The 15,177-nt window shown below is 35.2% G+C and overlaps 1 protein-coding gene across 4 annotated transcripts in view; it reads left to right on the top strand.

The window, feature by feature from the left end:
- Positions 1-15,177, top strand: part of LOC118201808 (annexin A7-like) — a 156,402-nt gene that overhangs the window by 122,481 nt on the left and 18,744 nt on the right. For all 4 annotated transcript variants that reach the window (XM_085825620.1, XM_085825612.1, XM_085825628.1 and 1 more), the window contains one exon: positions 7,684-7,717. In XM_085825620.1, coding sequence (XP_085681746.1) covers positions 7,684-7,717 — 34 coding nt within the window. The remainder of the gene's footprint in view (positions 1-7,683; positions 7,718-15,177) is intronic.

The following is a 15,177-nucleotide window of genomic DNA, read 5'->3' as shown; positions in this document are numbered from 1 at the left end:
GTAACAGAGTCTCGCCTCTTAACCAAAACGCGGCCGGGGAGCATAATTTGCCGCTCCCCGCCGGAAAACATCTCTCTTCGTAATTACATTTTGTCCAGCAAGCCCGTAAGTCCAGCAAGCCCGAAAATCAGCGAGTCAGTCCGAGAGTCAGCCAAAAAAGTGAATCCAACTCGAATTTCCTTCGTCTCCTTCACCAACGCGGGCTCCCACTCTGGCTTCACTTATCGCCCCCTTAATTATGGCAAAATCTTCGTTTTCAACTCCAGAATGCGGAAATAAGGGTGATCGCGCATGCGCGCCCTTCTTCACTTAGCCAACAACCGGACCCTCAATCGCCAAAAACCTGAATGACTTACATTGAAAGACAAGTAGCAACCTTTGACCTTTCTGTCACGTACTTTCCTCTCTTAAGGTCAACTAACAATGAAAATTCTTTCTCGAACATTCTAAAGGACAAAGCGCGCGAAATCATGACTTGGCAAAAATTGCCTCCCTTTCCCTGCTTCTTTCACAATGAATAAAAGTTTGTACAAGATTTGCAAATAGAGGAAAATAAATAATATTCATTTAAACTAAATAATATTTCCAGAAGCATCTGTTTTTCCCCAAAATTAAAGCCTTAAAATAAATAATTCAGAATCAAAATAAAATTTAAATTTCCATAATCAGAAAATCATTCACCTAGTTTTTATAACGCTATCAGATAATTTCTCTACATAACATTCCTTTCCCCTCAGGAATTAAGTTTTGGTTTACCAAAATTTAGCAGACAGACACTTCTTGAAATACCATGACTCATATTGTGCAATAAGGCTAAAGGATAACATAATGTAACCATATTTCACACGACTCCTTGGTACAGTGACGTTACTGACACATTAAATTTCAAGTCCCAAAATGTGCAAGTAAAACAACAATATTAATCAAAGCAATTACTAATTAAAATACTCAAGGAAGATCATCAAAAACAATTAATCAAAAACATCAATTAAATCACTTAATTAATTACCTAGAAATATTCAGAACACATACAAAAATAAAAATATAAAATAAGGCGTTAATTACAAACAAAATATGTCTAAGATCAATCAATAATTTTATGACAAAAAGAATTTCTCCTTTTTTTTTTCTTCAGTTCATTACATCACACTAGTGTTGCAGTCTCTGTGTGGCCACATTTCTGAACGTTTATTTATCTATTCATTCTCTTTTCAGTCCATTAATGTAAACAATTTCACCTGAGGTCGAGCACATTCTACTATTGTGACAATTTCTACTGAGCACAATCATGGAGTACATTAAATGAGTACGGAGTTGTCAATGCAAGCGAGGGGAAACCCTGTAGTTAGAAATCATTGTGTTAGCAACTCCCCCCTGCAGCCTTCAACGCGAGAAAATGAAAGCAACCAACCCCGGAATGTGAACTCAGCACCACAATAGCTTTAGTAGAGAAACTTGACCTTAAAAGAAACCAGATTTCACCCTCCTACGTCTCACCTTCGACCAAGGAAGAACAATCAATCTTTCAAAGTTGAAGAAGACTTTATCTTTGAATTTTTCCCTTACGATAGATAAGCCACTGAATGTGTTCGGATACTCACACCCGAAGAAAGAAATAATCTAATCCAATTGTTCACACCAAAAAAATAAAATAAATAAAAATAAGATAATTAACGCGCCGCAGATGCATAAAAAATAGCACTTAAAAATGAAAACTGAGAAAATAAACACACTAATAATTCAAATTCCTGAGAAAATAAACACACTAATAATTCAAACAATTCCAGATAAAATATGTCACATGAACGTATTCAAATAAGGAGTAAAGACCCCTAAGTACTACGAAATTGAATAACTTCCAAGATTGAATCCCAAACAATCACGTCTAAGAACAGAAGCGGCCTGATCAGGGCCAAGCATTAGAAAAGAAAAGAACGTTACAACACAAGGAACCTCGGAACCAGCCGAAAATACCCCACACAAAAAATCAGAAAGAAAGAAAACGTGATTGTCCAAAAATTCAATTCAACCAAAATCAAATCCGAGAATGAACATAACGAATACGCTGTGCAAATACCAATTAGAATTTTATCCAAAACACACAAAAATAATACTAATACAACCCAATGCATACACAAAAATAACGTTTGGCCAATAATTTACAAATACTACCAAGATACACATATAAACATAAAATGAAAATACAATTAAACTGTAAAAATTTCGTACATAATTCAAATGAGCAATGAGATCAGTGATACTTAAAAAAATTTAAACTGCAATACCTAAACAAATACACGAATAGTCCTTATGTTAAACCATATCAAGTCAAAAATATTTCACTGTAATTCAAATCAATCCAAAAAAAAAATCAACCAGCAAGAGTGAAGTGTCGCTAAAAATTCAAACTTCAAGTGAGTAACAACACCAAACTTAAGTCCCCTTAGTAAGACAACACCAAAAAAAAATTCAGTAATTCTAAAAATCCATTAGGTCCACAAAAAAAGAATTTCAACTAGTCAAAGAAATCAATCAAAGCTGGACTGAAGCACGTTACTAGAACACTAAATAAAATATCAAAAATCAAAAAAGTGTTCAAAACAAACCCCCCCAATTTTAGGCAAAACTGAGATCTATTCTGCATCAGACTTCCAAAACGTTGTATAGTAACCTAAGTAGCAGCCTTCAGCAACACCTCCACCCAAACAAAAGAAACAAAGTAACTCTTTACCGCGTCCATGTAAGCTGAGAAAAGCGCTGTATTATGAATGACAGACTCAAACTTTACGTATCAAGCAAACCTCCAGACACGTTGAAAGAGAACATAAGATCTCTTATCTCGGAAAAGGAAAGTGCGCTGACTGAAACGTTACAATTCTGAACCAACACAATGAAAAAGATACAACAATAGTCTTCTCAGATAACAAGTTCCTGTTTGCCCCCGGTGTAAGAGGTCAAGTGCCACCATGAAGTGCAAGTATTTACAAGAAAACGAGCTTTCAGGACATTACAACTTCACGCAAGACCTAACTGCAAGCAACAAATGCAAAGTTCTCAAAAGTGCTAAACTAAAAAAAAAAAATACTCATAACTCGTAACTCCCTAAAAATCACACAATCAAATCCATAACTCAAATTCTACCATTTTCCTATGACCACAGAAATCTCAATTCTTCCACAGAAACTAAACATCAGAGAACTTACATTTTACGGACCTTGGCAGTAACCACCAAAAACAAAACAAAAACCTGATACAACTATCTTGATACTACCAATTCAAATACAAAACTTAAGCCAAAACAAGAATTAACCCCAAATTCAGCAACAAGTCCAACCAAGAAAGAAAATTCAATAACTCAAATCAAATCTATTACGATTCACTAGCAAATTCAAGACAAACTACTTGTAATCAACAGAAAATTCCCACACATGAGTACAGAGCAAAAGTAACTAATCTTCTCAAACTTATTTCAAACATTTTCACAAAACAAATTCCCGTTGTCACAAACTTCTCATTAAACTTCACTTTCTACAATTCACAAGACTAAATTTCTACTGTTTAAACAATTCTCACATGACAACTCTTCACAAACTTAAAACTCAGAAGATAACTAATCTCAATTACTCTGACTCATTAAACTAATTAGAACCTCACTCAAGCTGAAGAATTCAATCCAAAAAAAAATTAAATATGCAAACATCACTATTGCTGATCTCAGGCAAAAATCCAAATCTAACCCATGTTCACTTTAAAACAGAATTTTGCAATTGAAAAAAAAAATCTTCAATTTTTCTAACTCATTCATTTGTATCATTATGCCTTAAGAACTTATAAAATTCATTGCTCAATACTAAATTAAATTTTCTAACACATTACACAATATACTGGAATCATATCAAAACAGTGTAATCAAAAAAATAATAAGATACTTGGTAAACTAGACAATCATGAAAACATTACATACATTTCACAAAATATTATTCAATTAAGTCAAAAAATCAAAATTTCTCTAACGTTACCCCTCACAATTACACATTTCACAAGATTCTAGGTTAAATAATTAGCAAAAACACACACACAAAAAAAAAAAAAAATTTCTAGCTACGCATAGCTATGGCTTGTCTCATTCAGTAAAATAATTAGTCTTTAATCTCTTTCTCTTAGAAGTGCTCAAAAAATGAGTCCAGTTTTTACCGACAAGCACTCGAAACTTGTTACAAGGATATACAAATAGCATAGGATTATCGTGAAATAATTCATTTTCCATCTTGTATCATAAATTAGTACGTCGAAAATCAAAAATACACATCTAGAAAACACTCAAGGATTTTCAACAGTAAGAATGTACAGTACCTATTCTGCTACATTAAAAAAATATATTTTTCCTAATTTTAAAGTTCAATTCTGTTTGCCTAACGTTAAAGTCCAAAATTCCTGAAATTCACACACATTTTCAAGCTTTATCACTCTCGTATTAACAAATAAGCAAACACAAATCAAAAACTCTAATTAATCCTAGCACATAAAATTTAACACCTTCTTAAAACAGTAAATTACTAAATAAATAAATTAAAAAAAAATCAGTTACTGATTCGATCCTTCACTAAGCAGAGGTCACGGCACCAGTGTTATGTTAAGTTTCTGTCACGGCACCAATGTTATATAGAAGTTTCGCCACCAAGGTTAAATAGTTTTACTTCAAGGTACCATGTTATATCTGAAACTCCTATATGTTAAATGTTAAATATGAAACCACTTGCCGTGAAAAGGTTTCTACTTCCTCTTAGGGAGGAAAACTAAACTCTTAAGAATTTGCCAACTAACAAAATTTTAGTGATCGTATAGTGAAACGTGTACAGCATTTTTGCGTTGTGAAAAAAATGCATCCCGGGACCGCGCCGTGAGAGGATCGAAAACATAAACATATACAAGATATAAAGGAAAAGTTCATATTAAATATATAAAGAAAACATACTGTAATAGTTTTCCTGATTAAATATCAGTTTATTCAATTACATCACAATATGAAAAATCTTAACCTCATCTGAGAGTCTTTTCATTTAAATTCATAAAAAAAAACTTAAGGTTTGTCTGGTAATTTAAAAGAAAGGAAAGGGAAACAATTTAAGGCCTGAGAGTTCAATTTTAGATTCGACGTTGTTTTTACTGCTAAGGACGTTTTTGAAAAACTTGCCTAAAGTTCAAACAAACCAAAAAAAAAAATAAAACTTATCTTCAGGGGACATCTTGAAGTGGAGGACTCGTATCTTATCAAGCGTTGATGTCGGCCGGGCTCATCTTGACACTGGTTCTAAAAATGTCGCGCCAATTCCCACTGGAGAACAGAAACAGGAGCACTGCTGCCCAGGACGGCTATCCGCTTGGTCCTGAAAGTCCTATGTCAACACGCAGGTAACTCGTTCAAATTTCGCCTCTTTACCAGCACGCCGCAAGGAAGAGGGTTTTCAGCCTCAGGTCAGAAACGTTGTTTCTAGGCAATTACGGCTCGCCTGTTCTTACTCATCCCAAGAGCAAGCTTCACGAGTAACGTCCCAAGTAAGTTCCACCCGCCAGTCAGTAAGAGAGAGAATCCAACTCGAATTTCCTTCAAGCCAGTTTTCAAGAGCAACGTCCACAAGTCCAGCAAGCCCGAAAGTCAGCGAGTCCAAGCAGTGAGTCAGTAAGAGAGTCCTCTTAACCAAAACGCGGCCGGGGAGCATATTTGCCGCTCCCCGCCGGGAAAACCTTTTTCTTCGTAATTACATCTTCTCTCTCGCTTTTTCAACCTGTTTTCAAGAGTAACATCCACAAGTCCAGCCAACCAGTAAGTGCGCGAGTCAAAGAGTGAGTGCGAGAGTCTCGCCTCTTAACCAAAACGCGGCCGGGGAGCATATTTGCCGCTCCCCGCCGGGAAACACCTCTCGTAGTCACTTACATCTATCTCCTTCAAGCCGGTTTTCAAGAGCAACGTCTAAGCAGTGAGAGAGTCAAAAAGTAACAGAGTCTCGCCTCTTAACCAAAACGCGGCCGGGGAGCATAATTTGCCGCTCCCCGCCGGAAAACATCTCTCTTCGTAATTACATTTTGTCCAGCAAGCCCGTAAGTCCAGCAAGCCCGAAAATCAGCGAGTCAGTCCGAGAGTCAGCCAAAAAAGTGAATCCAACTCGAATTTCCTTCGTCTCCTTCACCAACGCGGGCTCCCACTCTGGCTTCACTTATCGCCCCCTTAATTATGGCAAAATCTTCGTTTTCAACTCCAGAATGCGGAAATAAGGGTGATCGCGCATGCGCGCCCTTCTTCACTTAGCCAACAACCGGACCCTCAATCGCCAAAAACCTGAATGACTTACATTGAAAGACAAGTAGCAACCTTTGACCTTTCTGTCACGTACTTTCCTCTCTTAAGGTCAACTAACAATGAAAATTCTTTCTCGAACATTCTAAAGGACAAAGCGCGCGAAATCATGACTTGGCAAAAATTGCCTCCCTTTCCCTGCTTCTTTCACAATGAATAAAAGTTTGTACAAGATTTGCAAATAGAGGAAAATAAATAATATTCATTTAAACTAAATAATATTTCCAGAAGCATCTGTTTTTCCCCAAAATTAAAGCCTTAAAATAAATAATTCAGAATCAAAATAAAATTTAAATTTCCATAATCAGAAAATCATTCACCTAGTTTTTATAACGCTATCAGATAATTTCTCTACATAACCATTCTGGCCGGAAGTAGAAAATAAGAAGTGATAGTACAGTTTCAAAATAAAATAAACGTTAATAATACTTAGGATCCTTGCAAACTTATCATTAACCAATAAGGATTAATATATACTGAAATCGCTTCTTTCTGAGAAAAGTTTTCATCTTAGACATGTCGCATCTCTGCTGTCTTGCGAACTTAGATAAACGGCAAAATGTCCTGCGAAAAAGTTGTCGCTTACGTTTCTTTCTTCAAGTGTATCTCGTAATGATGTATAAATTCACAAATGTGGTAGAAAAAATATGGTCGCAAGTTTGCACCTTTTGCGCTCCGAGGCTCAAGTTATGAACGTGCATCTTAAGAAACAAAATCTATTCAGTAAGCCACGGTTGTTAATATATCTGTGTTTCAGCTTGTATGTTGATCAGACATATACATAAACTTTTAAAACGTTATATACATACATTAGAATAAATAAGAAATGAAATATAAACCGTGATCGGAAAAAAGTCCAGTGTTAAAAATGATTCAGAATACGTACAATCATGAAAATGTGCGGAGTGTCCTTTTCAATTCAATGCGCAAATTTTAGTTGCATTTCGGAAAAGGTCTATCTTAGAGTAAAACAGTGAAAGTATACTCTTGTCCTTTATTCTGTGATAACAATTATGCCATTGACTGATACAAAAATAACAAATTCCTACCTTTAGAACTAATCCTTTTACACTAAGGTGATTATTTTGTTTTTCGTTATAAACTGCAAGGATTCTTTCGAACATTTATTAAAAACATTTTGTGCATTCTTAGTAAAATTTAAATGAGAAAATTTTTAACTTCTGTTTAAATAACTTTAAGCAAATGTAGTTAACATTTCATTCACATAACTCTCTTTAACTGTGAATCCTACTGACTGCGCATTTAGTAATGAAAATATTTATGCGGTTACCCCTTGTACTTTCATAAGATCTTTATTTATTTTTCAGGAAATAGAAGAAATCAAAGCATGTTTCAGACAAAGTAAGAATATTTAAATTATATAGAAAGGGTTCTAGATTTTAATAAAAAATCTTAGATGTTCATATTTACTGTTTTTAAGAATTAAAACTATTTGAAAATCCTTTTTGCCTAGTGGTTAAGATGTCTCATTTCATTTTTCGAGAAAAGAATTTTACTCTGCCTTTCCCAAAGATTCAAGAGAAAGGAAATATTATTATGAATAATATGCATTAAATAACTGAATGAACGATAGATAATATTATTGAATTATGATATGATATTATTCACAATCAAATTTAATATAATTTTAAAACAATTCGATATTTAACTAATAAATTTCTTATATCTCTTTCTTTATACGTGTTACAAAATGAGTGCGAAAATAAAAATGGAAATATTTTTTTTTAAATAGTAGAATTATTGTTATGCAATTTTCAATAGCAGAAGTATATGTATTAAAAATTGTATATTGGATTTAATTATTAAATTAAAACTTAATCCCTTTAAGGAAACCATAGTTACACGCATTAGACAAAAACTTCTACTACTGACAATACTATTACGTATCGTAAAACTTTCGTCTAATCATATGCTGAGAATTTTAACCTGGGGTGATAAACTGCCAGCATTGAGAACTATCACCATTCGACGCATCAATAAGGACTTTATCTTTCATTCTTATCACTGTAACTGGTTAGGCAGGTTAAAAATAATGTACTCACTCATTAAAAACTTTCAGCTTTTTATTTGTTTTAGAAATATATTTAATTAATATTTTTTATAAACCCTTACAACATTAGTGTAGTTGAAAATAATTGATTTCCTTAATGACATACTTTATACAGTTTGGTCCCAGACAATTTATTTGTGCTTCGGTAATAACGAGTTTACAGCTTTTTCTTCTTATTGTTGCTACTCTTATTTACTGTTTCGGTTTCGGAAAGGCGATTGCGATTCGAACACGAAAGACGACATTTTTGGTTTATTGACAAATAGATATTATTTTGGTGCGAAAAAATTTAAGAGACTACATTTTCCTTTTATATTTTAATAAAAAACACCAACAAGACACAAACATTAACACAGCAACAGCGCAATGGTGCTACAACTATTATATAACTTAAACACTTAAAATATTCTCCTTCAGCGTAACAGCGCCCTCTTACGGTGAAAAGATGCATCATTTACAAAAAAAAACTGAAATAATTTTTGGCGAATGTTAAAGGGAATATTTTTGGATACTTCACACATTTTTTATTGCAGGTTATTTATAAATTTCATGATCTCTCCAGAAGGAAGAAAACAAACAATATTTTGTAATCATTCACAGTTCGTACCAAAGTCCTTCTCAAAATGTTCTAATTAATGGAAAACAAAAGTTTTTGATTTCTCATTGCTGGAAAAAATGTGATTTCCTAGAGAAACATGAAACTGAAAGACTGCGAAATATTCAAAAACTCTTCTACGAACTTTATGAAAATGAATTTTAATATTGTTACAAAATGTCAAGGCGCGGTAAGATGGCTTCCCCGCAAAGCAGTTTTAGGGTTGCCATAAAATGGCAAGGGGAGGCGGGGTTGCCACATTTGGCGAGAAATCAACCATTTGGCGATATTTGTCGACAAAACTGTCGATATACCATGGATGGCTGGAGAACCTTCTGGAACGAATTCTTACCGGTTTAGCCCAGAATGTTCTCGAACACAAGCCAAAAGCTATATAAACCCTGCTGGACCGCAGTCAGTTAGTGTGCGTCTCTCATCGAGTGAGTGTGTCTCGTCCAGCGAGTCAATCCCTGAGGAGGCGATCGCGTTGACAGCCGGCCAGCGAGTGCCGAGTGAGTCGTCGAGTGCACCGAAAGAGTGTCGTAGAGTATCGCGGTTAGTGCATCGTCGAGAGAGCGTGCTGAGCTCCGGAAACGACAGTCAGGAGCTGTGCTCTGTGTGTCGTCGAGTGCATCGTGAGTTGTAGCGTGGAGAGTCTCGAGAGTACGTGGAGTTCCGAGAACGACCAAGCAGAGTCGGGTGCTTTGCAGGAAGCTGTCTCCACCGTGATAGCCTGATAACCTGAGGCTGTGTCGCTGATCGTGTCAGAGTGTTTATAGTAGTTCATCGACGATTGTAAAACATGTTTTGGAGCTTTGCTGACAATATTGTCTAAATAAAGTGTGTTTCGATACTACATCAAGTGTCGTTGTTACTTACTCCAAATCTATGAACCCCGTACCAACGTGAAGGAAGAAAATAACGTAACAACTGGTGTCAGAAGAATAAAAAAAAGCAACAATATTGTTGCGAATTTTGTATAATGTAAAATGAACAGCTTCAAGAAATGCGAAGCTTTGCCTTAAAACTAAGATTACAGAAGCAAGTGTTTTTAACATTGAGGTAAATTGCTATCTCTCTGAGCTGGCGATGGTTTTGGCAATTTTTGTCAACAAATTTGGCGAAATATACCCAAAAGTCGCCACCCTTGGCAAATTGTGTAACTGTAATTGGCCTAAATGACTTTATAACTGTAACTGCATTCGGCCTTATGTGTGACGGCAACATTAATTTCGAGAAATGGAAGGTATTGAAAATCTCTGGGCGGGCAGGAGGAAAATACATAAGACCGTGGAGAGCAGGAGAAAATGTTTGTTTTTCTGTTCTGGGAATCTCACTTGATGCATTTTTAGGTGAAAAGCCTTTAGGATAAGATTTTTAACGAAACGGACACATTGCGAAATTCGCAATATCGCGGCATAACATTACCGATATTGATATATATACAATTTCTCAGTTGTTCAGTTCAACGTGAGTTTGGAGTATTAAGAAATCTCCGTAGGAGATTCGGCTGTTTAGATGTGCTTTGCATTTCGCTGTGTTTAACGTTCTTAGCAGTTTGAAGTGTAACAGTAGAGACGTTAGGTTATTTCGAAGCAAAAGACTTGAAAATTGAGCAGTGCCCTTTCTTGGAATCGAACCTCGGAACTCTTGAATAAGCGCCGAGTGTGCTGACCATTATACATTGAAGGCATGCTAAGAAGGTGGGCGAAATACTTTATATAATTACTGACTGTTCTTTGTGATAGTGAGAAAAGCCGTACAAGTATTTCTGTGGAAAGTTCCAGAACTTCGATGTGTTTCTTTTGGTAGAACAAATTTTATCAAGCTATTTTTGGTTCTGTGTGCATTCAATCTATTCTGAACCCATATGCACGTGCCAATATTTACTTTGATAAATAAGCGTCGTAGGGAAGAAAAGAAAGTGTAAAAATCCATTTCTAGACGATATTTTGTTGCTTAATTATATAAGATAATTAAGAATATAAAAATGGAGATTCTTTTAACAATACGATTGGCTTATAAAAACTGTTTATTACATGTACTGCTAAAATAAAATTAAGTTATGAGGAAATTCTCTAATCAGACTATGTGAAAAAAACTAGATCAGACATGGCCAAACCACGGCCTCTTAAATGCAGCTGGAGACGTAACAAGCAGTAGTTTTATTTCTGAAATATAATAATAATTTGAAGCAATCATACTTTTTAACAATCAATAATTTAATTTTTAAAATTACATTTTGTACATCATAGTTTTAAACAGTTTCAAACTAAGCATCTTGCGCTAAAATCGTGAATATAAAGGAACCAGACTCAAAACCAGAAACAACTGTGATTTTCTATTGTGATGATGCTAATTTAAGAACAGAGTGTCTTTCGGGATGGTAGAAAAAGGACTTATTTGGGCTGTAGGGAAACCAAACACACTGACCACATACTGCGCTGATAATGCATGTCAAATCTTAATGAAAGGTACAATGAATGTATTTAGTTGTTTCCAGGCCCGCGCCAAGCCTAATCGGCGCCGTCGTGCAAATGTCTAGCGAGCGCCTTTATGCAGTGACGATATTAAAGGGACATTGCTTATGGTTAGCATTTAAAATGAAGTATTATTAACATAATAATATGAAAAACTATTAAAATTATATTTTATCTTTAAATTTGTCTAAATATTAAAACATTTCGTGCTCTGTTAAAACCTACACTCAAACATATTTATTGAAGAATTATACATGCATTTATGTTATAAAAAGCCTCCCGGTATAGTGGTTAACATTGCTTACTGCGGTACGGAAGGGCCCAGGTTCGAATCTCGGAGACGGCATGGATGTTTGTAAATGTATAGTGTCCGTGCGGCATGGGGGCACTCTAAATATGCGAGGCGAAAGTCCTTTTCGAAAGGTTGGTAGTAGGAGAAGATGGGCGGGAGACTCTCGGTCCCGTCCCTCCAGGATGCTCTCCATCAAAATTGGGGCGAAACTGAGCTAAATCGCATTGTCACCTGTAAGGTGCTCAAGGCTGTTGCCAACGACAGGCGTATCTTGCGCTCCTTGCCACGAGGAATTTCATGGGTTTAGGCTGACTAAAGGTAAGACAAGCGAGCATTAGTCAACAACATGTTACAAAAACGTAACAATGCAAGCGAAGTGAAATAATATACTAAACGCATTGCATACCAAATATATTGCTGAACATATCTTAAAATTAAAAACAAATTAATATACATATCTGATAAGTTTGCACTGAATAAACTGTTGTTCGCAGCATAGTTTACGACAATATTCAAACTGCGATTACAACAGGGCACAAAAAATGCTCTAGGGCTGAAATCTAGGGATATATCCAAAATTCGTTTCTGCACGTTGACAACGGTATAGTTCAGAGTTTCAACTGGCGATGCTACATTTCCACCAAAAGTCTGAAAAAACTGCAGTTCATGCATAAGATCTATACTATTTATATTGCTTTAATTTTTATCAGTTAATGCTTTTTGCAGTTTTTGACATAAGTTGAGCTGATCTTGTAAATCTATACGAAAAAAAAAATACTTGATGCCGATGCGTATGTAAGGGTACAGGCCGCCGCGGCAGACGCGATCGACAAATTGCTTAATCCTTTTTTTTTTTTTTTTTTTTTTTTTTTGTCTAATGTTGCAATGGCAGTAATTTGTGCAACATTTATAGTTTTTGTGTTTTTTTTTTTTTTTTTTTGTGTGTGTGTTTTTTTTTTGTTTTTTTTTGTTTTTTTTTTGTGGCTACTTGTTGTTATTGTTATTCTGCATAAAAAAGTAAAGAGCAGTTACATATTATGTTAAACTTAGGTTAGCTTTTTAATTCAGAAAAACGACGATTTGAGCATAATTACTCTAAAAAAATTTTTTTGGACATGAACCATTTGTTTATTAAAGTAAAAGTTATTATCTTTCGAGAAGAAAGGATTGACATATTTACAGAGTACCACTGAATTTAAAATATACCTATTTAAGATTTGAAGAAGTGAAAATATACAAGGTATTCTAAAATGAAAAAATGGCAATTTTCAGATATTTAGCTTATATGGAAAACTGAAGGAAAATGTTTCGTTATTTCATTACGTTTTAAATACATACTTTAAATTTGATTTATTTACTTTAATAAAAAAATGAGTGCTACCACCTCCTTGAATTATTTGGTATTGATCTAATAGTTCATATAATTTCCAAGCAATGGTTTAAGATATACTCAATTTTTCAGAAGTAAGGTAAAATATTTCAAACAGTGACTTTCCTAGTGTTTTTAAGAAGTATTTTAAGCAATAGTTCTTAATAGTTATTTTATACTTCCGCTTTTCTTTTTTAATTTTTCTCTAGTTGTCGGAAGAAAAACGAAAAAAAAAAAAAAAATACTGTCTGAGTATCAGAATGCAATGAAAAAAAAGAAAGTGAGAGAGGAAGCCTTAATAAACCAGAACTTAATAAACCTTAATAAACCAGAAAATTACTCAGTTTTTGCAAAACCCAAGGAATACCCAAGCTGACGTTGCTAGCAATAGTTGTCTATCAACGTCATCAACAACGAAAGAGTTAAAAAAGAGATTAGTTGCTAAATTCTGCTGAAAAAAATTCTGGTTATTGTTTTTGTTGCAAAATTTTTAACAGTTTCAGCAACGTAAAACTGAGTATTTCTGAATTTAACGACTAGAACCACTTAAATGAGCACTTAAAACTTCATGAAAAAAATAAAATGCATTTATGGAATCTATATCTTTGGTCCGATTTCGTAGAACGATTACGAAAGAATAAACCTGTTGATTCAGAATTTCAAAAATTATTAAAAAAAGAGAATAAGCGCTTAGAAATGATCACAAAATTTGACCCCATCATGTCTGTTTATATTAATAAAATTCAAACTCAAAAAAGTATGCTTCTTTACCTTGAAGATAAAATTCAAAATGAAGCAATTAGCTTATAAGAGGATAATATAGAGTAAATTATTTTAAGTAAGGTCAAACAGGCAAAGTATTTTTCAATTTTACTTGATTGTACCCCTGATGCCAGCTATCAAGAGCAGATATTAATTTGTATGAGGTACCTAAATTTAGAAAATACAAACATGAGTATTGAAGAAAGGTTTTTAGTATTTTGTGTTTCAACAGATACGATCGGTGAAGGACGAACAACATTCTTTTTAAAGCCTTTAGAGGAAAATGATTTAGATATTAGTAATTTACGCGGCCAAGAATACGACAATGGTTCAAACACGAGAGTTAATCAGTTTTCGAGTAATTATTCTCAAATCGTTGCTTTTTCGAATTAAAAAATTAACCCAAGTTTAACATAATATGTAACTGCACTTACCATTTTTATGTAGAAAAACAATAACGGTTATAAATTTCAGTCAAATAAGACAGTGCGTTAGGAGGAAGAGGCACTCAGAACTGGCAAACTCGAGCCTGTCTTAACGCAGTTAAACGCTTCAACCCCTAGAGGCGATCCAAGAAGCCGCTAGCCTATCGGTCGAGCCGACGAGCTAAGCTGAGTCGACAGGAATACTTAGAAATTCACATTTCATGTCCCCGTTCTGGAGAGATGGTAAAAGCATCTGCCATCAACGGAGGCCCCAAACCCGGACAGCAGAACGAAGTCAGTTATTAAACACCGTCAGACAGACCGGCTACCAATCCGGCCTGCTAAAACAACGTCATGGTATACAGATGTTGGCTTTACACGCCCCCAAGGGGAACCCAAGGAAGGCTCAGGCGCCCACTGGAAACTTCAAGCAGTTTAAAGGCTCGCTGAATTCGCCAACACCACCGACGGGGGTGTTTCGCCCCGGCCAACCATGAATATCTGGCTATATAACTCAACCATAATCAACGGAACGGGTTAGAATACCATATGGCTCCTGCCAAGCCTGAAACAGCCATCTATAGAGATGACTCAAGTCCTGTGGAAACTGATTTTCAACACCCATCACTGAGACTGCCTTTGTACAGATTTTAATCAGTAGCTTCCTAGGTTTTATCTGAGTCGACCCCCGGAGGAGCATTCAATTAAGACAAGAATTTTCCTGTTCAGCCAGGCAGCGAGACGAACTGCTTGTTTTGATGATTGCCCGGCGCCGTCGTTCGCCGCACGGCCTTGCATATATTGTCGGCGCGGGCCCGGTTGTTTCTG

This window comes from Stegodyphus dumicola, chromosome 1 (genome assembly GCF_044657685.1).
Source record: "Stegodyphus dumicola isolate Sdum_Otavi_A_Nest chromosome 1, ASM4465768v1".
Taxonomy (NCBI): domain Eukaryota; kingdom Metazoa; phylum Arthropoda; class Arachnida; order Araneae; family Eresidae; genus Stegodyphus; species Stegodyphus dumicola.
This window is presented reverse-complemented; position numbering and strand designations above follow the sequence as displayed.